Genomic DNA, 24,513 nt, shown 5'->3' with positions numbered 1-24,513 from the left:
CTCAGCCATAAAACATCGCTTATAGCAGAAACATGGGCAATAAATTAATCAGAATATCAGTCCATGCTCAAAACACACACACACACACACACACACACACACACACACACCCCATGCACTCCATATGGAAGCCATACGATCTGCTCAAACCATGTGTAATATCCATCATAAGACCATATCCATCATGTGGGGAAGGCATTTGATTGCGTCTGTGCTGTTATTGCTTTATATCAAAGAATCACGTTGAGGATTTTCAGATCGCGTGTAAACCGGCCACTGCGATCGGGTGGAAACAATAGACTGATTTTAGCCAGGGTGCTGTATAGAGTGACACATGCACACACTTGCAGCACACAGACACCTCCAGAGAAATCCTAATTACACTGTTAAAGCTCAGGGCTTGAAGAAAGAAATGCATACTGGTGTAAACACACATGTACACATGAACCGTAATGAAAAGAAGCCACAGGCTTGACTAGTGAAGCCCCAGGTGTCTATACATGTGTAGTCTCTCTCTCTCTCTCTCTCTCTCTCTCTCTCACACACACACACACACACACACACGTGTCCCAGGAGATTTGCCACTGCTGTGTTTGCACACACACACACACACACACACACACACACACACACACACACACACACACACACACACACACATACTCTGCAAATAGAAACCAGGAGAATGAGCAGGCTCTAACAGAGCACTTCTCCCTTGTGTGTGTGTGTAACCCAAGTGAGATCATTATATAGAGAACAGATAGCGCAATGTGTTAGCCATGGTGGGATTTTAGCTTGGCTTGGAACGACGGCTTGCCTTTATCGTTGAAGAATGCAGTATCTCCGTGTGCCAATTCCGAACACTGTTCTGATGGGTTATGGATTCCAGGTGTAAGGAACTTTTTTTTTTTTTTTTTTTTTTAATAGACGTTAGTCAAGTGAAAGCATTTCAGTTCATCGCTTGTATCACTTTCAATAAAAAGCAATAATATCTGCCGAGGGACAATACGGATAGGGTGTGGGGATTTTTTTTTTTTTAATAATAAAAAATATGTACAGTACACTTTTTAAATCCATGGGAATTTACAAATCTATTTTATACAAAACTCCTCATGAGGATCTTTATGATGGGAGGAATACACGATACATTCTCACTCTCTCTTTCTCTCTCTCACATGCACAAGAGACACACACACACATACATACATACATACATACATACATATACACACACCAATATTACACAGTTGTAGCAAATACACATACAAATAAATAAGGACATGAAGTATATACAAGAATTACACAACAGATAAAATCCCACAGCATGAGAAGCACACGGAAAACACACTTTTTTTCTTTTTTTTTTGCGCTTTAGGGGTGTTACGGTTTGAAATTTGCATGGTATGATAACGTAGGCAAAAAAAAATAATTATATATATATCATGGTATCACGGTACTAGGGCTGGGCGATATTACCGATGTAATATCGATATCATGCTAAATGATTTCGTGAAACAATTTTCTGAGATATCGTGAGTATGTTTTTTTTTTTTACGTTTTTAATAATTAGAAATTAAATATAACTGAATGGATCGGAGAAATGTCCTTAAGTATCGTGATATGATATTTTTGTCATATCGCCCAGCCCTACACGGCACTAATAGAGTATTTTAACACTAAACGCAAGCCGGTGATGAGAATGGAAAGGAACTACTTGTACAAGTGTCTCAAATATCCGTAATTATCACGTTGTTATAAAATGAAAGGCTGCAAGGAGAAGTGGTGCACTGAGCCCCCCTCCCCCCCAAAAAAATTCTTATTTTAAATAATATTTTTAAAAATATACCTTGTGAACAATGAAACCGTAACAACCCTATTGCACTTACAAGGAACTCACACAGAATTGATAATCAGCACAGTGAATATGAATCGCAATTTCTATAACTGTAATTTGACACATAGTAAAAGGTGCATGCCCACAAATCAGGGAGTCATGATGGGGGGGTAAATATAACATGCAGTCGCACACCACTTTACGAGTTAACTTCATTTATGGGTCAAAGCAAAACTTCTCACCACATGCAACACGGGACTTGCAGACACTTTTTTTTTTTTTTTTTTTTTTTAACACAGGTTATGCAGGGCTGAAGGTTAACAGTCAGTCTGCTTTGTCGGTTAAGTGCCATTGAAAGAAAGGGAACATAACAAGGGATAATTTTTCAAACAAACAAACAAACAAACAAACAAAAACAATGTAAAACTCACTCAGGTTGTAGTTGCATATCCATTTATGATCATTACGTTACAATTTTTTTTCCCCACCAGTTGCTGTGTTTTGTTTTCATCACCGTCCTTTCTTTTTCTTCTTTCTGGCTCTCTGGTGGATGGAAATCCTTCGTCGAGAACGTCTGGGATCGAGTAATCGCTTTCACAATTTCCTTCTCCTGACTCTCCCAGAGCCAGATGTTTTCTGATCCTCTCAGTGAATGATCTGCTCAATGTTCTTTGGTTCTTTCTGTTCTTTGTGTTCCTGAGGAGCTGGGTTCAGGGGGGGTTTAAGATGGTACGTTCCAGTGTGAGCTTCAGTGCTGTTCAATGACTGACCTCAAATGGTGCTTTTTCACCTTGGGTTCTACAGATATGGACGAGACAGAGCGGGCGTTCGGTTAATTGATTAGGAAGAAGAAGAAGAAGAAAGAAAAACACATCTGTGCACAGGGTTTCTCTTGATATCTGAAGGCTGAGCTGTTTAAGGATTCAATCCCTTTCAGATGAACTTCGTCATCTCTGTCCCTGTGGCATGATATGAAGACTTTAATAAAGAACCGTTTCAGACACTGTTATTAAAACGACTTGTCAAAGAAGAAGTCATTCATTTCACACACCCACAGACCATCACGGTGTAGAAACAACCATGAGCTGACATAGAAACGAGGTCCTTACTGTAGTGTAGGACAGGCCTGGCATGGCCTGGAGTCTGGAAAGTTCTGAATGTTGTCGGGCCCTGACCTCCAGCGGTGATCACTCCCACCTCCAGCCTGTAGAGAGATGCCATCTGCAAGCCGGAGACAACCAGAACTTTTCTTTCCTAGAGAAAAAACACAGAGAGAGGGTGGACAGAGTGTGAATACAGAACATGTGAACTATCCAAGGCTGACTGGAGCCAATATTTTCTCTTGCTGCAGCTTAACTGGCACAGGTAGGACACTTGCTTGCAAACATTTCATTATGTGTCTTTTCAAACATGGCAACAAGCATTACTTCCTGGACGCGATTGGCATATGTGAACCAGCAAAGAGTGGCAACACAAATAGTACACAGTACAACAATCTGGCACTGTGAGATACATACTGTATGTATGCTCTAATCAAAGAAACGAATGCTGCTTTCCCACTAGCCTAGCTTTTTACCTAGATCTATTATTATCACTAATAATGATTAAAATAACATTGACTTTGTTTTAGGCAGAAAATCAAGACAATGTGTGCTGCTTGTGTGACTTATGCAGCCAGAGTAAATAAGGGGCATCACACTGTGTACACTGCAATTTTTAAACATTGGTAGTGAAATATTTTCAACGTGTTGTATCTCCTTATATTTGCTCACTCACAAAAAATGTTTTTTTCTGCACCAGAAAAAAATTAATCATCCATGTTGGTTTCACTTGCTTGTCCCCGGAGATATGGCCTCCTTGTTCGAGAGATAAAAAGTATTTGACCTCACTTTTCAAAAAAGTTGAATTTTTGCAGCTTTGGATGCTCCACTGTGCCCAAATAAATGCATACGGCAGCACTTATTTATTTATTTATTTATTTATTTTTTACACCAGCTGCATTCTGTTTGCCTTGCGGTTGCTTCCCATAGGATTACACGTAAAATGTGCGCTGGTGGTTGAGAAAGCAGCCTAAAGCAGTGTCAGACCTCCTGAATCAATAGAAACAAAGTGTTTCGTGCTGCAACCAACTTGCGAACCAAACAAATAAAAATACATCACTCTGCAGTTCTGGTTGTTTAACAAGCAGCCCGGGTTTTTGTAGACGCCTCTAGATATGACAAAGACAGTGTGGCAAAACCCATTTGGTGGCAAAGTGAGGAAGCTGTCAAGTATCACTGGATTACGGACTCACTGGAGGGAGGATCTGAGACTGAGAGATGAGGCTGTTGGCCTGGTTGGTTTTGGGTCTCTCAGCTGTGACGTCCGCCCAGGTGACTTGGTAACCGGTGACCTGCTGAGGGGGTCGGGTTACGGCTACCACCCATGAGAACAAAGCCGTCACGTTGCTGTCATGCACCGAGAAGGCTGCAGTGAGGTTCTCTGCCCTTGCCTGGACTTTTGCAGGAGCAACTAAAAGGCGAAAAACAAATTACAGTGGATAGAAAAGATAAAGCACCTGAATGTGTGCCGAATCATTATTAACTTAAAATTTTGGACAATTTATCTTCTTCATGTCGTGAATGTATCTAGTAATGGCGACCTACCAGGATCTCCAGGGCATGTAATGGGTTTGGAGCTCTTCCCTTGAATGGCTGCACATGGTGGGGTGAAGAAAGTGGTGCTCTCTGCCTGTGCTCGGCTCTTGGACCCAACAGCCTGGATGATCACTTTATACTTGCAGGAAAACTGTAGACTAGGTAAGCTGGCGTAATTCTCCTACACAACACAACAAATAAAATATTCATCAAACCCAAAACATGCAGCAAAAAAATCACAGTACAGTTTAGATCTATCTTAACATGCTTAAATCTGAAAAAAAAAGATTGTTTCTAATATTCAAAAAAGCCTTGCTAATACATGAAGACATGTATTCTAATTTTGCAATTCAAGACTACTGCTATAGGTTATAAATGTTTTTTTATTCAGTTTGCTAAATGGAGCTCTTGGTGATTGATGCAGGTGAGATTTTCCCCTTCAGTGTTTTTCACTAGCAGTGATCAACTGTTGTTTCCTGGAGTAATTTGTCTTGGAGTTGAATTCCTGTCAGGTTACACCCCCCCCATACCTGTGAGGTAAGACAAATTGAGACGCTACCTGTGTAATGAGCTTCTCTTGGACTCGGGTTCCATTATGAGAACAAATCTCTGGGAACCACTGCACGCGGTAACGACTCGCGTTCGGGTCTGATAAAGAAAAGACACAGTGGCTTTAGCCTTGACGAGAAGTAAACTTGTACTCGACAGAACCAAATTCCGAACATATGTATCATATATACTGAATATACTATGTGTCTCATTCTTTATACTATCACTGCAGCCATCTTGATAATGTACCAGAGTGATAAGACTTCACAAATCTGTTTCTCATCCATTAGAAAGCTCATGCCTGGATTTAAATTGTGGACAAGTGTGCAGTTGTTTATAAAAAAAAAAAAAAAATGATTTATGAACTCTGTCCTTGGATCAGTATACAATGCAGGCTCTTTTTTTCAGTACATAAAAGGATGAGATTAAAAAGACACCACACTCTCCTGGGTCAGTTTTACATCATTCACAATCCTGCGCTTTTTCTTTCTAAGTAGAGACGGTCATGTTAGCACATGATAAAGAGGACACTGATTTGAATAGACTTCTGTACCGAGTGCAGAGGCAGCCATTGTTCTTCCTTTAATCCTGATCCTTAACTTTATGATAAGCAGTTTGTTTACACAAAGGCAGAACTGTGCTTTGAGGTAGCGGCCTTTTCAAAAATCGCTGCAGGGTTTTTCCCCCTGTAGACCTGGACTGATGAAAATGCCTTTCATCACTTTTTTTTTTCTTACCTCGTTTCTTCCAGTAGACTCGAACCTGGAGTTGTCCGTCCTGGTAGAACGGCGTGCCCACATCCAGAAGGTCCGACTGACCTTTCTGAAGCACAGGGCTGGCTGTGGTTTCTGATATTAAAAGTAGAAAATGACAACTTTGAATATAATGCATATGATAAAGGTAATGAGAGATTAAAACACATTGACAAAAAAAAAAAAAAAAAAAAAAAAGAAGTATTTCTTCTATTCATGTTATTCACCTTGTTACAGAGAGTATCATTTATGAAAGACTTGTGCATCAGCAAAGAAAACCAGATCCGCAAGAACTACATAAAAGGCGCCAACATTGCTAACAAGAAAATCCTAGGAGTCAGAAAGCAGAAAAAGCTGAATTTTACCGCAAAAACCATAGTGTACGCTGGCGAACGAGAAGGCTATGTTTTTTCAGATGTGCACCAAGCAACAGAAGGAATAAACAGCTTCTCCATTTTATTGTACCAACCAAAAAAAGTCACTTGATTTCTACTGGCTCGCAAGACCGAGGCTTGGGACTTCGCAGGTCAAATTTCTCAGAAACATTCTCTGCACGAAGAAAAAGTAAATGCTACCAGAAGCAAACGTCATCTTTTATACCAGGCAAATTTGACTTGCGTTCGGTCTGTATAAAAAGCAGAAAATGCATGAGTTTCAGATGTGTCCCATATCCACAAGGGGTCGAAAAACAGTAAATGCCACGAATGTTGGCACCTCTTCTGATGTCTACACTTAGCAAGCCGTAATGCCATTTATAATTCTTGAAATACGTGTCTACGTGAGTCACGCACCGGTTTTTGTTTGCTGTGTTGAGAAGCGCAGGATAGCCTTGGAACTCTTGAGAGGAAGCTGCTCCCAATATGACACGGACTGGAGCTCCACTGTGTAACTCCTGTCCTCCCTCAAACCCTCCAGCTCCACCGAGTCAGAATCCTACACACACACACACACACACACACACACACACACACACACACACAAAGTGAGCTGCTGGGATGGGATCACTGCTATAAGACAGAACAATCAGACTTCTTAGGGTGAACCATTATTATACACACTGGCTAAATACACAATGTATTGAATTCATATACATATACACATATACACATACATACATACATACATACATACATACATACATACATACATACATACATATATTTTTTCCTGAAGTGTAAAAGTAAACAAAGTTATTTTTAGGAACTACATTTTGATCATCGATGAGTATTTTATGTGTCAGTATGATGTAATTCGTATTTGTATGTGGTATTCCGGTATGGCCTTGGTAAACCTAATTGCATCATTTTCCTTTTGTAATAGAATCTTCAAATGCAGCGCGGGAGGTTTTCCTATTAAACCACGGTTTTGATGTGTCCCAGTTCATCCAGTGGTTATTAAGAAAAATTTCGTTTAACAAGAAAATGTCAACAATCCCCCCGCAAACCTTCTTTTAAAAAATGCAGCATGTACATAAAACACAAACATCGCTGCTGCCATCGCCAACGTTGCTGGGAGAGGGGTGGGGAGGGGGAGAGAAAAAAAAACAAACTCCTTGAAAATGATCTCACTCAAAGGAAAACAATTTGGTTGTTATTAAGAGATTTCCCACTCTCAAACGCAATGAGAATTAATATGATGTTTTTGGCTGTGCGCCGGACAGACTCGTGAAGTGCGGCCTTTAGTCAGTGGGTTTGATGCAATGTGATACCGTCCTGGCATCCAATTTAAGGCTTTGCATGATCAAAGGCAAACCCACGAGTTGTTTATCTTACGCCTCTTTGCACTGTTATACTTCATTTGTTGTGGCTCGTTGAATGAGAAAGAAAAAAAAAAAGAGGGGGGAGCGGGGGGTGGAGCTGTGGTCGCCGGGGATGGATTTACGCCAGACTTGCGGAATAGAGAGAGAGACGATGAATCGAAAATAAGAATGGAAGGAAGGTGAGTACGAATTACCCCACTGATAGTCTTTCTCTTCTTGAGTTTGGATGCCATCGTGTACCCTCCTTCACTGAGCATCATGCTCCAGGACAGTTTGTAGTGGTGCACCGGGACATCTGGGTCTGCTGGAGACACCCAGCTCACACGCACTGATACTGACCTGTCCGATCCAAAGGTCACGTGACTGACCTGTAGGTCAGAGGGCTCTGGGGGTGGGGACGGATCTGTAAGGGTCAAATGACAAGACGGTTAGTTATGAGAGCGAGCGTAATGTTCGCTCTGACACTCTTCCTCCTTGAGAGTGTTTTTCACAAGACCTGGATGCATTACATACTGTAAGTTGTCGAAATATATACCACGTTATTCAACCTAATCTATATCTACTGCATCTCTTTACTCCGAACTCTCATGGAACTATCATAGAAGTCTAAGCACACCTTTAAGCATATTTACATGCAGTGATCACCCTTTCAACATACTGTCTTTACTCTTCTGCACCTTTATACTGTAAAGACTCATAATCCCACAATCAAGTATCACTAGAAGAGAAGGAGTTTCTTTTTTAAGTCGGGTTGCTCTGCTTCCTCATATTGTCTCAGGGAGGTTTTTTCCCCCGTCTTTTTGACTTGCTCATTAGGGATCTGAATCTACACCCGGATTTCTCAAAGGCTGCGTTGTGACAATGCCTATTGTTAAACGCGCTTATACAAATAAACACGTCCATGTGATCGCTCGCATAGCGTAAGGAGCGGAAATGACTTTCGACTGAATTGCTCCAGTAGGCTGTGAAGTTGGAAAAAACTTTCTTTCTTTCATGTCTACAGTATCTCACCCTAAGAGCGTTACTCTTATTGTTAACAGTTATAGGTTTGAGTTTGTGTAACACAACCATGTTTTTTTTTTTTTTTTCCCAACACCTACCCTTAGGCTTCATTTATAATTCATAGTTTTCAGTGCACTGGTTTTCAGTTATTTTCTCAGTCCAGGAAAAGATTTTTGTCAGTGGTAACTGCACATGGTGTGGACGGAGATTAGGTTGAAAAAGCATATAACTGTTCCTTTAACATGATTAGACTTAACTCGCTTTACCTTTAGAGGCTCTGAAGTGTCTGCTGGGGGTGGTGTATCCTCTTGTTCCGTGTACGTTGACTGCTGCTACTCTGAACTGGTACCAACGACCTGGGCGTATATCAGCCAGCCAGACACGCTCCTCTGAGGTCTACATCAAAAACACAGGATTCAGTACAAAAATAAAACAGAAGGTACAACATGATGGTGGATTTGTGAGGAAAAAAAACCCCCAAAACAAAACAAGAATGACTTATTTCAAGAAAGAACGCATAGATCAAATCAATGAATAGACGGGTGGATGAAAGGATAGTGGATCTACATGAAAACAGCTACCAAAACATACCTTTCCAGGTGCAGAGTTCTACAAAACATTTTCATGTGGGAATGTAAATGTCGTGGCTTTAAAACTCAATTGTGTAAAAAGTACACAATTGAGTCTTAAGGACCACCGTTGTGTACCTTTGAGGCTACGTTTACACTGGATTCAAAGAACTTGCTAGAATAGACAGAAAACACATAATACATAATAGTAGGTGAGTGTTTGGCTCAAAGGATGGAACTGTATTTGCTCCTTCGAATCTAAGCACAGTGAGCATGTTCATATCCGTCCTTGGCTCATATGGACGTACAAATACACACACACACACACACACACACACACACACACACACACACACACCTGTGCTACCACTTCCCAATCAGTCGCGCCGTCCTCGCTTGGGTGGATGCCATAGTTCCAGCGCCTCTGCAGCACGTTCAGCACTGGCTCAGCCGACACGTTGAACTTGGAGGACCAGCGCACCTCTAACACACCAGACGGCATCTCCTCAAACACTAGCTCCTTCCTGGGCTTCAGTGGAGCACCTGGTCAGCAAGGAACATCAATATCAGGTCATTATCAAGTTAATAAATAATAATTTATAAAGGTACGCTTATGTGAAAACCCTCCTCTGGGCAGTTCCGTGGGATTATTCGACTGGACGATTAGTTAGATTAAGTAGTTGGTGGTGTGACGGTCTGCCTGACATTAGGCAGAATTGCTGTTACCCCACCAAAGTTGATTATTGTCCAATAACAGCATGCCCTGAAGTGCTTTATTTCTCTATACCATTTTTTATATACAAAAAAAAACACACTGAACTTTTTAAATCGGTTTATTGTTGACATAACATTTATTCTACCAAATTTATTCTACCTTATATGTCCATGACTATAAACAGTCCTTCGCGTTCTACTCTCTCTTTTGTGCTGTCTTGAAGTTAATAAGTGGGGGGGAGCAGTTTGTCATGTTACTGAGAAACCACAAAGCCCTCCGTGGTGCACATTTCCCTGTGTCAGTAAACTTTAGTTACAGCTTTATCTCTGACTGTTGCAAAGCCCTGACACTGTAGACTCCGTCCAAAAATATTAAATGAACATCTTCTCAAAGAAACCATGCCATATCATCATATTTCCTTTTTTTTTTTTTTTTAAATCAGTTTATGAAGCATCCACCCTACTGGGTTCCCTGGGTTAGTTGTTACAATAGAAATGATAATGTATTATAATAAGCGCATTAACATAGACCTGTGAACTGCCTTGCAGCCGGACCTGTTCGTGTTTCTGAATAAAGGATAAAGAGTCATTACTTTGTGTCGGTGCTTTTACTTTCTCTTGTGTTGTTGGGGTTTTTTCCCCCCAACTAGTGCCAAGCAGAAATCCAGCTTTTTAAACCATGGGTTGGCAGGAGTGAGCGGAGGTGTCTGGGGACCTCCTGGAGTGGCACCACCTAATTATTTATATACAGGACGAATTTGCGTTTGAGGAATATGTGATGAATGACGTTACTGGATTGGCTTTGTCGTGTTATACCTCTGTAGAGGTTTCTGGGTGGTTGGCACGTGTGCCCACAGCCATTGGCGCAGCACTTTTTGTGTCCCGGGCACTCGTTGTCCTCCTCACAGCTCTCCACACAGGCGGCTGCGAATCCGCTGGCTCGTTCTGGAGCCGGACACTCGCCCTGTTTCAGCACCATTACAGAACGCAGGAACTCACAGCTTGTCACGCACTCGCCATGACGCTTGGCAAACGCGTGCTGGGACAAAGAGGACACAGGAAACTGTGTCAGCACAATCACATATATTTGCTTTTAACACGCAGCACTGGTGACCTTTTATTCGGCATTTTAACGCAGGAATTAATATTACAGAGTTCATGTCCGGGAACGTCTCTATTTAGCCATTTAGGCAAAATCGTGGCCAGTAAAAATAAGTTTCATTTATGATTTAGGAGAACTGGTGTAAAAGAAATGGGCAAACCTTTATAGCCAGGAAAGGATGATTACTAAATTTGACATATCATTACATCATTCTAGAAAAAAAAATAAATAAATACTGACCTTTGTATTTGTTTCTGGCTATTTGTAGGTTTGGCGTGCCATGCATTTATAAGTAGCCTGAGCGTTGAATTATTAAGCAAGCACAAGGTCTATGGTACTAACAGTATTCTATCTTTTTGGCAGTAAATCTATGACCAGAGTCGAACTGGTACCGCATGTGTTATTAATATATAAAAACAGTCAAGCTGGATGAAGTCGTTGGCACGGATGCAGATCTCAAGATGTTTGAAAATCCCATTGTTCTTGTGATTTTATGAATCATGTAACAGGAAAGGAGAAACACTGCTTCGCCAAAATCATTACATATTATACAGGAAAGTCACACACACACATTTAGAACAATTACAGGATACACAATGTCAATTGAACTCTGTATGAAAGGGAGAAAAAAAAAATCGGAGTTTAATAAAAGGAAGTTAATTTAGGGTCCATCAGAAAGAACAATTGACAATCAGCAGTATTTAGATAACCACAGCACCAGTGTCAGCCGTGCTGAATCAGACCACGGTTGTATTCTGCTTACTAAGTGTAGACTAAGAGCGACCTGTGAAAACGTGAGGAATTCTGTAGCCAGTACCTCGCATGGCGCTCGACAGGATCCGTCCCTCTGTTCCCAAGATTCTTTGCACGGCTCCAGGCACTGCGTACAGACATGAGAGCGTTAGATTAGTTTACCACCAGCAGTTTTTATAGAAAAGCCACCCATTTAACTGGCAAAACATTGTGGCGCTGTTGTGTGCCTGTAAACTGTTTAGTCCCGATTTGCTTTCTGTTCCTCTCCGAGGTGACACGAAAGAAAGAAAACCCTGCGCTTGAGCCCTTAGCAACATTTGACATTTACATTTAGCAATGCAAATGTACTCTTTATTCTTGTCCCAGTAATACGCCTTGACATTCTGCTTTCTCTCTCTCTCGCTCGCCTCTCTTGGCCTCGTCTCCGGTGTCCTCTATCCAGTCACCCCAAGAGGAACACACTTCTCCTTCTGCATGAGCGAGCAGGGGTCTGCGCGCCTCGGGGGAATTCGCATTTCCAATTTCATGCTGTAGTAATGAGACATGCCGGTCACTTTGACATAACACTGTGCTTAAAGGGAGAGCGAAAATAGCAGGGATGCACAACTAATTAGGTTTTAATTGTTATCAAAAAGTTCCCTTAGTTAATTATGCAGTATGGTTTATGCTGACTAGAGTTTCACATTCATGCTTTAGCAATCTGTTTGCACACTGTGGGAACATATTTAATTGCACTTATATTTATGATTCAAAACATTAACAATTCTCCACCTAACCTTAAAACCTAACATATTTATCATTATGAAATATTACATTTATCATCATAACATTAACCATTAGTCATTTAACTTTAAAACAATATATATTATAATTTAAAATATTCACCATTAGTCATGTAGTCTTGCATATTTATCATTTAAAATGTTAACCATTGGCTGTTTAACTGCTTTATCCAATTTACCATCTGTATTTATTTTATTATTCATTCAGTCTTACGGGGCGCACGGTGGTTTAGTGGTTAGCACGTTCTCCTTACACCTTCAGGGTCGAGGGTTCAATTCCTGCCTCGGCCCTGTGTGTGCGGAGTTTGCATGCTCTCCCGGTGCTGCGGGGGTTTCCTCCGGGTACTCGGTTTCTGTAGTGTATGAATGGGTGTGTGAGTGTGTATGTGATTGTGCCCTGCGATGTATTGGCACCCCGTCGAGGGTGTACCCCGCCTTGTGCCCGATGCTCCCTGGGATAGACTCCAGGTTCCCTGTGACCCAGTAGGATAAGCAGCATAGAAGACGGATGGATGAAATTAATCTTATATTTGAGAATTATTGATTCTAAGAATGTCTATTACATTTTTATTTTCTCTATTTTCTCTTACACACTCGTTTTTTAAAGCACGCTGAGCTGCATTTTAATGTGTGAAAGGTGATACAGTATATAAATTTAGTTCCTTATTAAATACAACAGCGGCTGTTTTGAGTATCATCTGTGATCACTTTAGTACGTGTGGCTGCTCAGAGGACTATCTGGGGCCAAACTTTTTCCGAACGAGAATGGGAAAAGCCGTTTATCTCAGAAGGAAGACGTTTAAAAGGGCGCGTGAGCAGGTTGTCGGAAACTATGAATAATGGCAGCGAGGCTAAGGGGTACTGAAAGCGAGCAGGACTAGCCTGTTTTATGGAGCACATTGTGGCTAGGAACCTGCTGAAAAAGGCCCGAGGCGAGCGCACACTAATCACCCCAAACACCCTCAGCACGCTGGTGGAAGATCCTGCACCCTGCCTATGATTCCCATGTACACTCCCCTCATAAACATAGGTAGTTCTCTGGTAGCTATTTAAATGGGTTTCAATCATTATATCCATCACTGCCTGTAAAAGGCAGGTAAGTATTCAACGTTTTTGCCCATTCAGTAACTGCTCATCTGGAGTGGGCTTTAAATGATGGTGGATGATGAATACATGAATACTTGGACGATGAATACATAAAAGAGTGCATAATCTACACTTACAAATCAGCATAAGAGATCGATACTCATTGGTGGAAAAATCAGTAGCCTGGCACATGCAGATTTTGGGAACTGCTTTTAATTTGTAGCTGTTTAGAGGACAAGAACCTTCCATTAACCAGAGAAGGAAAATCTGCTCCTTATTGACTGACAAAAATAAATAAATAAAAGCTTTAATTTGTTACGCATGTTTAAACTTAACACACTTTATAGTGACATGACGCACCTTGAAAGTATAACTCTCCAATCACCTCACGGGTTAAACATTAGGAAAAAATAACGACACGAGCCAGACTCATACAATCTTTTAACGAGCGATGTGAAGCCAAAACACCACAGCTCACTCGATGACTTTTTGAACAGGGCGCAAACATGATCTGCTCTATGATCATTTCCTTTACTCTGTATTAATGCGCTTAACCTGGGAACCTACGTGGCTGTATGTGATTACATTCTGCTACCACTCTTTAGCCTAGTCCGTTTGATTTCCAGGCAAAACATGAGACTGGGCTGCACACTGGGGCTTTCACACCGGGGTGGACTTGCTAATGAATTTATCATTTGTCCACTCCAACAAGCATTACAAATCCTTACCCATCTAGCCACCATGGCAGACACGCTCGGTTTTATTGCTCTGTTCCTTGTTTGATCTGTCTTCTCAGAGTGAACTTGTTTACAGCCAAGCTGCAGACACTTAATCTCCAGGCTTTGCACTATTCATAAACCTTTCGCACTGCAAACCACTGCCTCGATGGACTCCGTGTATTCAGGAGTACATTCTAATCTGTCAGACTCTGAGCAGCGCAGCGCTCGGCTAACTCAACAGCTCTCTCAACTTGAATAGATCACCCTTATATGATGCATTCCACATTCGGTGGGGAAAAACCACAGGACCTGGCTATTAATCACACGCACCCGAGCCAAGTCTGTGGCCCTGGAGGATTAAAACCACTGGCCCTGAAAAACACAGGAGTGCAGTGATCACCTTTCTAAAACCACCCTTTAGCTCGTGCCAAGCTTTCACGCGAGGCCCTGCTAATCCCCTCGAACGATCCCGAATGTGCCGTACTGGTATTATACCCCAGCGCCGGTTAGTTTTCCGCCCCATTTCAGGCACAAATCGAGCATTCCTTTCCACGCTGCAAAATAAAGGTTATTTAAGAGCAGCAGACAGACATAAAAGCGGTCACTCCAACAGCATGCTAACGATCTGGACCCTTAAATAACTCTGCACCTGCAGTGTTCAGATACAACTCATCATGTAATAATCAATCCCTTGATGAGATTAAATAGATGCCTTCGTGCATCAACACACCTCTCCCTCTTAGACTGTAATGCTTCTTCTTTTGACTGCTTCATCCCTGACTGCCAAGTTGAGACCCTTGCTCTTATCCCTACGACTTGCTTCTGGTCAAATGGGGCAAATTAGGTTTTTTCTCTCTGTCGGCTCCTGTGACATCAAGTCGCTCGTGTTGTCTTCTGCTTCACTTGCGAGTCGCTTTTGATTAAAGTGAACGTCAAACGAATACACGTAACTGTAATTTCAGGGTATTGGACAAATTGTGAGTGAAATGTATGCAACCCAGGCGTCTAGGACACGTACATGTCTGGGTTATTATATTTTTTTATCTAGTAGGTTTAAAAACCGGGAAAAGAACGGGGGAAAAAACAACACTACTACAACCATCCTAACAGAGCTGGGCCGTACACTGAAGCTTTTACTTGCCTGGTGGGTTAGCTAATGAATTTATGATTTGTCCACCCCTGATATATAATTAGCACTTTAGCCAAGCGTGACTCTACAAGGCAAATCAGTTCAGAGACAGTTCTGGCTTGGGTGGTTGTTAGAACCGCGAGTTGCTGCAGGAACCAAACCACATCAGCACTGTCCATGCATAATGCTAGCTCTAGGTAAAGAGCAGGACTTTCACTCCAGGGTTTGAGAACATGCCCAGCTAATGCCAGAGGACAAAGTGTATGTGTGCACGTGTGTGTGTGTGTGTGTGTGTGTGTGAGAGGGAGAGAGAGAGAGAGAGAAACAGAACGCCAACGTTTGTCCATTTGAACAAACTGCATTTGCTTTACAAAGTTTCTAGGCCCTAACATTAGCGGGCCCTTTGCCATGTTTAGCTTTCCTGAGATTCTCATTCACTGAGTGGCCACAAATGAATGTGTGGACATAATCACAGCAGCTTAGAGTGTTCTCATGGTATACTAATTATTCTGCTGACATTTAAATATGGCGTACTTAAAAGGTTGCAGAAATGTAATGACATTCAGTGAAGTGCAGATTGACGACGGGATTTTCTTGTACCGTTAATGACTCTACAGGCCGTTTAAATGGGCAACTCTCTGGGCGCACAGGCTGCAGGCTAATCCCTTTGGAGTGCTGCTCAAGTGTTGCTATTGTGTCCCTGTGCTTTGGAGCAGCCAGCTCAGTGATGAAAAGTGACATTTAGCGTTGAAGTTTTAGCGTTCGAGATATTACACAAATCTACATTTTGACATGGTGTGACTAGTCTGTGTTCTTTGGGTAGAAATAAAAAGAGGCAATGGCTCCAGTGAATTAATATGATAGTACATGACCACATAATGTGCATAATATACTGTAAGTGATCCTCAGAATATGTTTATTGTATAAATAATAATTATTATTATTGTTGTAGTTATTATTATTATTATTAATAATAATATGTTTTATTTATACATTTGTTAATTTGTTTATTATTAATTTATTTTCTGGTTGCTAAATTATTGATTTTAAACAACTGCATTTATTTATTTATTTATTTATTTCCATTATTATGGTTGTCATTTATTATTATTATTAACGTTGTTTTCCTTATTCATTTTTTTTGTTTGTTTATTTCTTATTTATTTATTTTCTGGATGTTAAATTATTGATTTTTTTAAACAACTGTGTTTATGTATTTATTTACATTATTATTGTTGTCATTTATTATTATTATTATTAGTAGTAGTAGTAGTAGTTGTAGATTATGCCTGATTATTTTCTTTCTGTATTAGTTTAGTTAAGTTCTGGCTGTTAAATTATTGATTTTGTACAGATATCTATTTATGTATTTATCTATTTATTTATTTACAATTGTCAACATCCTTGATTATTTATTTATTTATTTACTTACTTACTTACTTGTTTACTTTTTTTCCCTTTCTTTATTTTGTTTCCTGGTTGTGAAGTGACTGACAGCTCCCGGATGTAAACGACTTTGTGTTTGGATCTACATACTGCTCGCTTGTAAACACCTCGATGATTATTTGTGTTCTGGACACAAAATACAAAGAGCCTTCAGGATGACAACACAGTAAACAGTGTAACAAGAACAAAGGCCGACTTTTTGCTTTGCGGAGCGCCCGCAGCGTGTCGTGACGATGTTGCCAAGTCAAAAATTCTTTAATCAAGCCGTCTTGAGTGTCTGTTGTGGGATTCTGCTCTAAACAGAGTGATTGACATTCAGAGACTGGGTACACCTGAACACAAAGAGAGAGAGGGGGGGGGGGGGGGGGGGTTATGAAGATGTGATGTGCCTCTAGCATATCGTTATAACCTACTTGTGTTATACTGGGAAGCTAATCTCAAGCATAAAGCTTCCAGACAGAGACACATAAATAAGTCTGGTTCAATTTTTTTAATCAATTCTTCTGCATTCGCTCACGAATTACTCTCTAAGTTGCACTTCTTAAGAGCAAAACGCTTCCTAATTAGCAAAAGAGACCTTTTAATTATCTAACTGAAGGAGCTGCGTGAGGTAATAGTGCAATTAAGCCTAGGTGCAGCGTGGCCTACTGGCAAATGGTAACTCCGTTACTACTGACACACAGGCTTTTAATAGTCTATTTATCTGCGCTTGATGGATCTCTAAACCAATAAGCGTCTGCTAGAATGAATAGAGAGGAATCGGTTGGGTTTAAAGTGAATTCAAGAAGGGACTCTCTGGAGAAGGCTCTGAAAATGTGTGGAACAGTCAGCCAAATGTTTTCATGGATGGAAGGAGAGAGGTCAAACCTCTGGCTGTTCTGTGAGACTACCCGGGGAGTGATGTGGGAAAACATGTGCGTCAACAAAGGGAAAAAAAACCCCAAAAAACTCAAAATGTCTCACCAGTGACAGTTTGTTTAGGCAGCATGCTATAGTCGAGAGGAGGATGTGACTCGGGTGACACATTCCTCCCCTCTTTATAGTGATCTTGACCCTAGATCAGCTGGTGAGACATGTGAGGGTTGTTTGTTGTTTAAGAACTGTATGTATGTGCACTAGATTCTGCTTTAATGTATGCAAATGTATGTGTGAAATGGAGAAAAATGAAGAAAAAAACCTGACTTTGTGCCATACATCAAAGAGAGAGAGAGAGAGAGAGAGAGAGAGAGAGAGAGAGAGAGAGAGAGAGAGAGAGAGAGAGAGAGAGATGGCGCACCATATTTTAAAATGAGCAGCATAATAATGAGAATCGGGGGAAAATCTGCAGGAGCAGCTTGTCAGCTTTATACCTCTCTGCTATAGTATAAAGCTGAAGATAACATACAGCCAGCTGGCATAAACCACTCCAGGACATGCTGTTATTGGAAAATTATCAGTGACGGAGCGGTGTGATGTGGCTATCGACCAAAGTTGACTATCTTCCAATAACAGAACGTCCTGAACTGTTTTATTCCTCTTATAAAACTGTCATTTTCCGACTGTTCAAATGTCCATCCATCCATCCATCCATCCATCCATCCATCCATCCATCCATCTTCTATACCACTTATCCTTCCTTCAGGGTCACGGGAAACCTGCAGCCTATCCCAGGGAGCATCGGGCACAAGGCGGGGTACACCCTGGACAGGGTGCCAATCCATCGCAGGGTGACTATTCGAATATTTTATTTGTTAAAGAAAGGCATGTTGGACTTTTGATCCATTTTCAGCCATAACATCCACAACAGCTATGTTATAACAGCCTCTCTTTTGTTCTCTCTATTAAAATTAATAAGACAATAAAAGTAAAACAGTTTGTCGTGATACCAAGAAACTGTGAAGCCCTCAAGACTACTGAGTGTAGGAAAACTTTACAGCTTTAGTTCTGCCTGTTACTATGCATTGACACTGGAGACTCCTTCCAAAAACACAGTGCAATTAACCATATAAACAATCACATAGTGTTCCATGAGTAAGCGTTTACTATAGAAACAATATAATATCATATTAGAATGAGCACATTAGTATGAACCTGTGATTTACCTTATAGCTGGAACTAACGGACTAATCAGAATGGAGAATTCCACAGAGCAACACTACTGTACTGCTGGCAGTTTGTTAGCATACCTATATATTATGATGCATCTTATACATCATGGAAATGTCTTCCAGAATTGTAATATGATAGGTTTGTGACATCGCCCACCCTGAATTCCTGGAACCGTGTAATAAAAGCTGTTGAATTACAGGCCGGCAGCAGCACTAAAGATTTTTAGCAGGTGTACGACTTGTGCATCGCAGTTTAAGAAAATGGACCCGAAGGATTCGCGACAGAGCTCTCGTTTATGTTATCATTATAAATGTGATTTGATCCTAAAAGGAAGTTGGCCTTATGTTAAGATAGAGGAAGCCTGAAACTGATTTGAACTTTTAGGCAGCGGCAGAGGAACAGCTGGAGTAAGATGCAAAATGTTTGTACTAAATATTAACTTCTCAATGATTAAATAGCTAAACAAACAAGGCATGAATTTAATTGATTCTGCTTAAGGCCCGACGTTGTCTTATAATTTCAAAATGTGGAATCTTTATGTATAAGGTAATGTAATTATAGTGAAACTAACATCATAAACAACAAATTATTAATAACCGGAAATATTGTGTTAGTAAAAAACACAGTTTAAACATTTTTGCAGTCTGTATGTAGGATGCGTAGTTTGATAGATGCGTAGTTTTTTATAGATCTTTTGTTGTTGGAATATATATATATATATATATATATATATATATATATATATATATATATATATATATATATATATATATATATATATATATATATATATATAAAAATGTGAGTACATATTTTTGAGTGCATATTTTTAGGCATGTCTTTCAATCTCACATTCATTTTACACTGATTAATTTTCCAGGAGCATAGCCAATATATCACACATTCGTGTTAAGGTTTAAAGCACCTAAGAATAATGGTCCGCACTAAGAACCGCCACAACGCTCTCAGCATGATGTATGATGTCATTACGGGAGGCGGGTGAGCACACCGATATTTTAAAATGACCGATCTGCGCTGGATTTGTGTCAAGCAGCAACGTAATGCTGTGTAATTTTGACAAAAATTACCTTTGCGCATTGCTTATGGCCATGACACCAGCCCAGGGATCCATTACTCTGTGGAGAGAAAGAGAGAGGGATACAACTTGTTATAAGTAAACAATTTAGGAGGGAAGAGAAAGAAAAAAAAAAAAACATATTTAGATTTATGTGAAACATGGAACTACAGCTGGGATTAGAGCTACTGTTAAACTGGGCAGGAGAAACAAAGAGGCTTTGTTAAATAAATAAATAATACAGCAGGTCATTTATATGCTAAGCATTTCTAATGGAAGTTATTGTCCATGTCAAAGTGTACGCTATAATAAAAAGTTGTTCGTTGCGATGCACAACAACATGTCACCGGAGTAACCCTGACCTCCAATCGAACCTGACCCACATCCACCTACAAAGACAAACATTCACCTAGGAAACGTTTTGAATTGCTCCGTCACCTAGGTGCGTATGCTGTAAACCTCTCACAACCTCTTCTTATCACACAGTCTGTTTGCATATTATATCCCATAATAGTCCGTAGCATGTCAGGAACCGTCACAAATACACGCTTCTTTAAGGAGCTTATATATATATATATATATATATATATATATATATATATATATATATATATATATATATATATATATATACACACATACACACACACACAGCTCTTCTGACGTTTCCAACAGAACGATTTCTTCAGCGTACACTGAATAAGCGATTAATGTAAAATACACTACGTGAATGATTTCATTCCTCATGAATCTTTAATCGGACCTGCCATGGGCAGAGCCAGACGAAGCCTTTGTGACCAGTGAAGCAGGATCAATAGTCAAAGCCTCGGGCAGGAGCATGGTGTAGTTCACGTGTGTTTGTGCCATGAGCGTCATACAAATATTTTCCACCGAATGCATGCTATATATGAAGTTTAACAGAAATTTGCTTCGAGATTTCATAAGCTTACACGGTAACATCATTTGAACGTTGGTTTCTTTCCCATTTATGTAAATGAAGTGCTCAAACATGACAGGGGGTTAAGCATCCTTAAATGTTTCATTCTTCTTGTACCACAGCAATACAATTCTGTTTTATTTATTAATGAACAACACACATTTATATGTATATTTAATGGTGTGGAATGTGAAACATGCTCGTTCCTGTTATAACAAACATTTTAGTAGCTATAGTAGCTATAGACGTTCGCTTTTTCCCACTTAAAAGTTAAAAATACTAAAAATAAATAAATAAATTTAAAAACAGCTTGTAAGATTACAGAGAACGCACAAAATGTGGGATGTTCTGTCCTTGTCCTGAAGTGTAGAAAAACTTCAAGGAGCAGCTTTACCTCCGACATAAGGGTATGGATACTTCAGACTCCTTCCATAAACGTGAAATAAACATCTCCTTGCAGAAAACATCACCATGTCAATCAGCGGAGTTTATCTGTGATTGTTGTGGCCAAAACGGCTTGATTTTCCTGCTTCTTTTTTCGAACTTTGTGATGCGATTTACAGAGGGGTTTTTTTTTTTTGTGGGAAAACTACTTGAATTAGCGAAATTTTGCAGTGATGTTTGTTGGTAAATGAGACCATTTAGCTGTACTCATGTTCGACGCACGTGAATCGAAGAAGGCTTTGGCTGAATGCGCGCTGTGATGATGTCACACGATATGTCTTGGCCCAAATCTGCGGTAGTTCAGAAAAACTGCCAGCGCCTCAGAATATTGTGGAGTTTGCTCGTTCATTTCTGCGATCGCAAAATCTTGGAGGGATTGATCGATCCTCATACGTTTCCTTTGTTAAATAACAGCATGTTTTTTTTAACGTTGATTATTACACGTGATTTATGTGACGTGTCTTCCGTCAGTTAGCTGCTACTTTAGAAACGCTCATGTGTTTGAACAAGCACACTCATATAAACCTGTGCTCACAAATCAACCCCTTCTTGCCAATCAGATTAGGGAGTTGAACGGCGCTGTGGCGTAAAGTCAAATCAGACGACTCATTTTCGGATCAGATCTCTAGCTAGAGATTAAACTGGCTCAGCATGTGCGGTAAACAGGCCACCTTAAAAGCTTGCCTCATTTCCTTAATCTCTGATCAGCGTGACCCTGGAAACCTTTGTGACCTTGACAGCGGCTCATCGCATCAATTCAAATAAAATTTCATGGTCACACCTTCTATCGTCTGTCTAAAAAGGGAAATAATTGACAAAATAGCTCTCATCATCCTGAGGGAGCTTTTCAGAAGTGGGTGCTGTAGATTGCGGTCACTGGCAAATCAAAGGCATTCACTGAGGGATCTACAACGCAGATGGCCTCTCTAAGAACACTGGCTGTTGTTTGAAGAACAGTGGCCTTTCTTTTCCCTTCCCCAATGAGCATCATGTCCGTTTTTGATAACGTTTCCTAGGTCACTGAACCAAACAGATAAGCTTGTGTGGTAAGCGACACCGATGTGATGGGCCTCCGCTGAGCGTGTTCTCAGACAGGATGGCTCAGACAGGATGACATCACGGGTGCTCGCTTCTGGAGAAACGTCTTTTGGCTTCGAGAAGTTGTTTTTTTTTCTTCTTCTTTCGGTATACGGGAACACAACGCAGGATTGCCTTCTTTGGCTCTGGGCCAAGTTCCCAACACAAAGATTAAAGGATAGAGCTACTACACATTATAGTATGGATTTGTAGAATGAATGGAAAAGATTGCATACACAGTTATTCTCCCCGTGTTGAATCACGCCAGCCTGTACAGACTCAAAAGGGCATGCTAAATGAGTCTGGCTGCTCTTTAGTGGGGCAGCTGCTGTTCATAGAAAACGACATCATTCACGATTATGCTACAGAAGAAGGGATGAGTACAGGCATAATCGCAATAACAAAGCAAGCGTACAAACGCACACATCGTTAGTCTACATGGATGCTCAGACACCCTTGCACGAGTACAAGTATTCTTCTGGTGATGAAGAGTACAGCTCTGTGCACTACATTTTGAAAAATCCAGACAAGATCCCCAGTTTGAGCCTGTGCTCGGTTCACTGTTTGTGTACATTTTCGCATGTTCTCCCCCAGTCCGTGTGGGTTTCATCCGGGTTCTCTGGTTTCCTCCCACCTCCCAAAAACATGCCATTACACAGATACTCTAAATTAAGCGTGTCAATATCAGTGTGTATACGGTGCCCTGTAATGGACTGGCGTCCCATCCAAAATGTATTCCCGCCCCGATCCCGGTATTCCCGGGATAGGCTCCGGATCCACCGTGACCCTGCCCTTGTATAAAAACGCTCTCTGTGGATGGGTGAATGAAAGACAAAAACTACACAGAGAAACAAGTAACCATGCATCCAAGCTATACTACAAAAAAAGAAGAAACACATTTCAGACCTAAAAACAACAATTTTGTGATATAAATAATGAAATTATCTATATTTAAATAAATCATAAGTTTGGCATCATGCCAACTTTACAGCCAAGTTATTCAGTTATTTGGCTGTTTGACAGAAAACTACCTTTCCTCGAACCCTTAATATGTAAACTGTGCACCTTTTATTATTATTATTATTATTATTATTATTATTATTGTACATCTTTAAAAAATATATATTATTTTTTTCTTTTACATTTTTTAGCAAAAGCTTTAAAAGGTACAGTAGCATGTATGCACCTTTCTAGATATACGCTTGAGCAAAGTGGAAATAAAACGGTATAATATTTTAGTTTAAATATTCAATTTATTCTTTTAGGAAACTTGTGATATAGGAATTCATGTGTACTTGTAAACTCTCAATGACACTCTGAAAAACAACAACAACAAACACTGACAGCGGCTACTTTACACACTTTAAAACAGGTTTCGCTTTATTTTAACCTACACAGACCTATAAGAGTTTTATTTCTTCTTCTTTTAAAAATATATGTATCTTTGTCGAAGAATAGAGAAGCTTTCACCACAGGCTTTTACCTGAAAGTGGGTCGGCGCGTGAGCGATGCGCGCGCTGTGAAGGCTGAGGCACCTGGCGGCGCACCTTGCGCGAAAAATGCCGCTGAGATCCGAGGACGAGTCCTGTTTCCTCCCCAGCGCAACTCCGCAAATCAGCGCCAAAATAATCCGAACCGGGACGGCGGCGCCCATCATGTGCATTTCTCTGTGGGAAAAGACAAAAACAAAACCCCAAGCTGCTCTTTCGCTCAAAATATCTGTTCGCACACCACGAGCGTGAAAGTGGATTTGCGCGAGGCAGACGGACGAAGAAAACTTCAATCAGAGAGCAAGGGGCGGAGTCAAAACGAGGAACACTGACAGGCGATTGGCGGAGACGCGCGCGCTCTCAGGTGCCGCTTGTGTTTGCCTGGCAAATCTCGCGGAAAACAAGCTAGTGCGCGCGCAGGAACTGATCAGGCGCTTTCCACACAAAAGTTAGAATACAAACTACAGGAAATGAAGCAAGAGTATTGAGTATTGACTTTTATAGGTTGCATCATTATTTAATGTCTATTTGCTTGTCTTTTCTCATTTGTAAGTCGCTTTGGATAAAAGC

General features: G+C 40.6%; 1 protein-coding gene across 1 annotated transcript; it reads right to left on the bottom strand.

The window, feature by feature from the left end:
- Positions 1–1,012: 1,012 nt before the first annotated feature.
- On the bottom strand, positions 1,013–24,238 carry anos1a (anosmin 1a). Its single transcript, XM_017456814.3, has 14 exons — positions 23,937–24,238; positions 20,009–20,056; positions 11,735–11,797; positions 10,632–10,854; positions 9,460–9,644; positions 8,799–8,928; positions 7,725–7,933; positions 6,563–6,704; positions 5,757–5,867; positions 5,030–5,118; positions 4,480–4,651; positions 4,128–4,345; positions 2,944–3,088; positions 1,013–2,632 (listed from the first exon to the last, which is right to left on the bottom strand). Exons 1-14 carry the CDS (start codon positions 24,114–24,116, stop codon positions 2,583–2,585), a joined length of 1,965 nt encoding a protein of 654 aa, XP_017312303.2. The 5' UTR covers positions 24,117–24,238; the 3' UTR covers positions 1,013–2,582.
- Positions 24,239–24,513: the final 275 nt, after the last annotated feature.

Source organism: Ictalurus punctatus, chromosome 26, assembly GCF_001660625.3.
Source record: "Ictalurus punctatus breed USDA103 chromosome 26, Coco_2.0, whole genome shotgun sequence".
NCBI lineage: Eukaryota > Metazoa > Chordata > Actinopteri > Siluriformes > Ictaluridae > Ictalurus > Ictalurus punctatus.
Note: the sequence above shows the minus strand (reverse complement) of the source record. Positions and strands in the feature narration are given on the sequence as shown.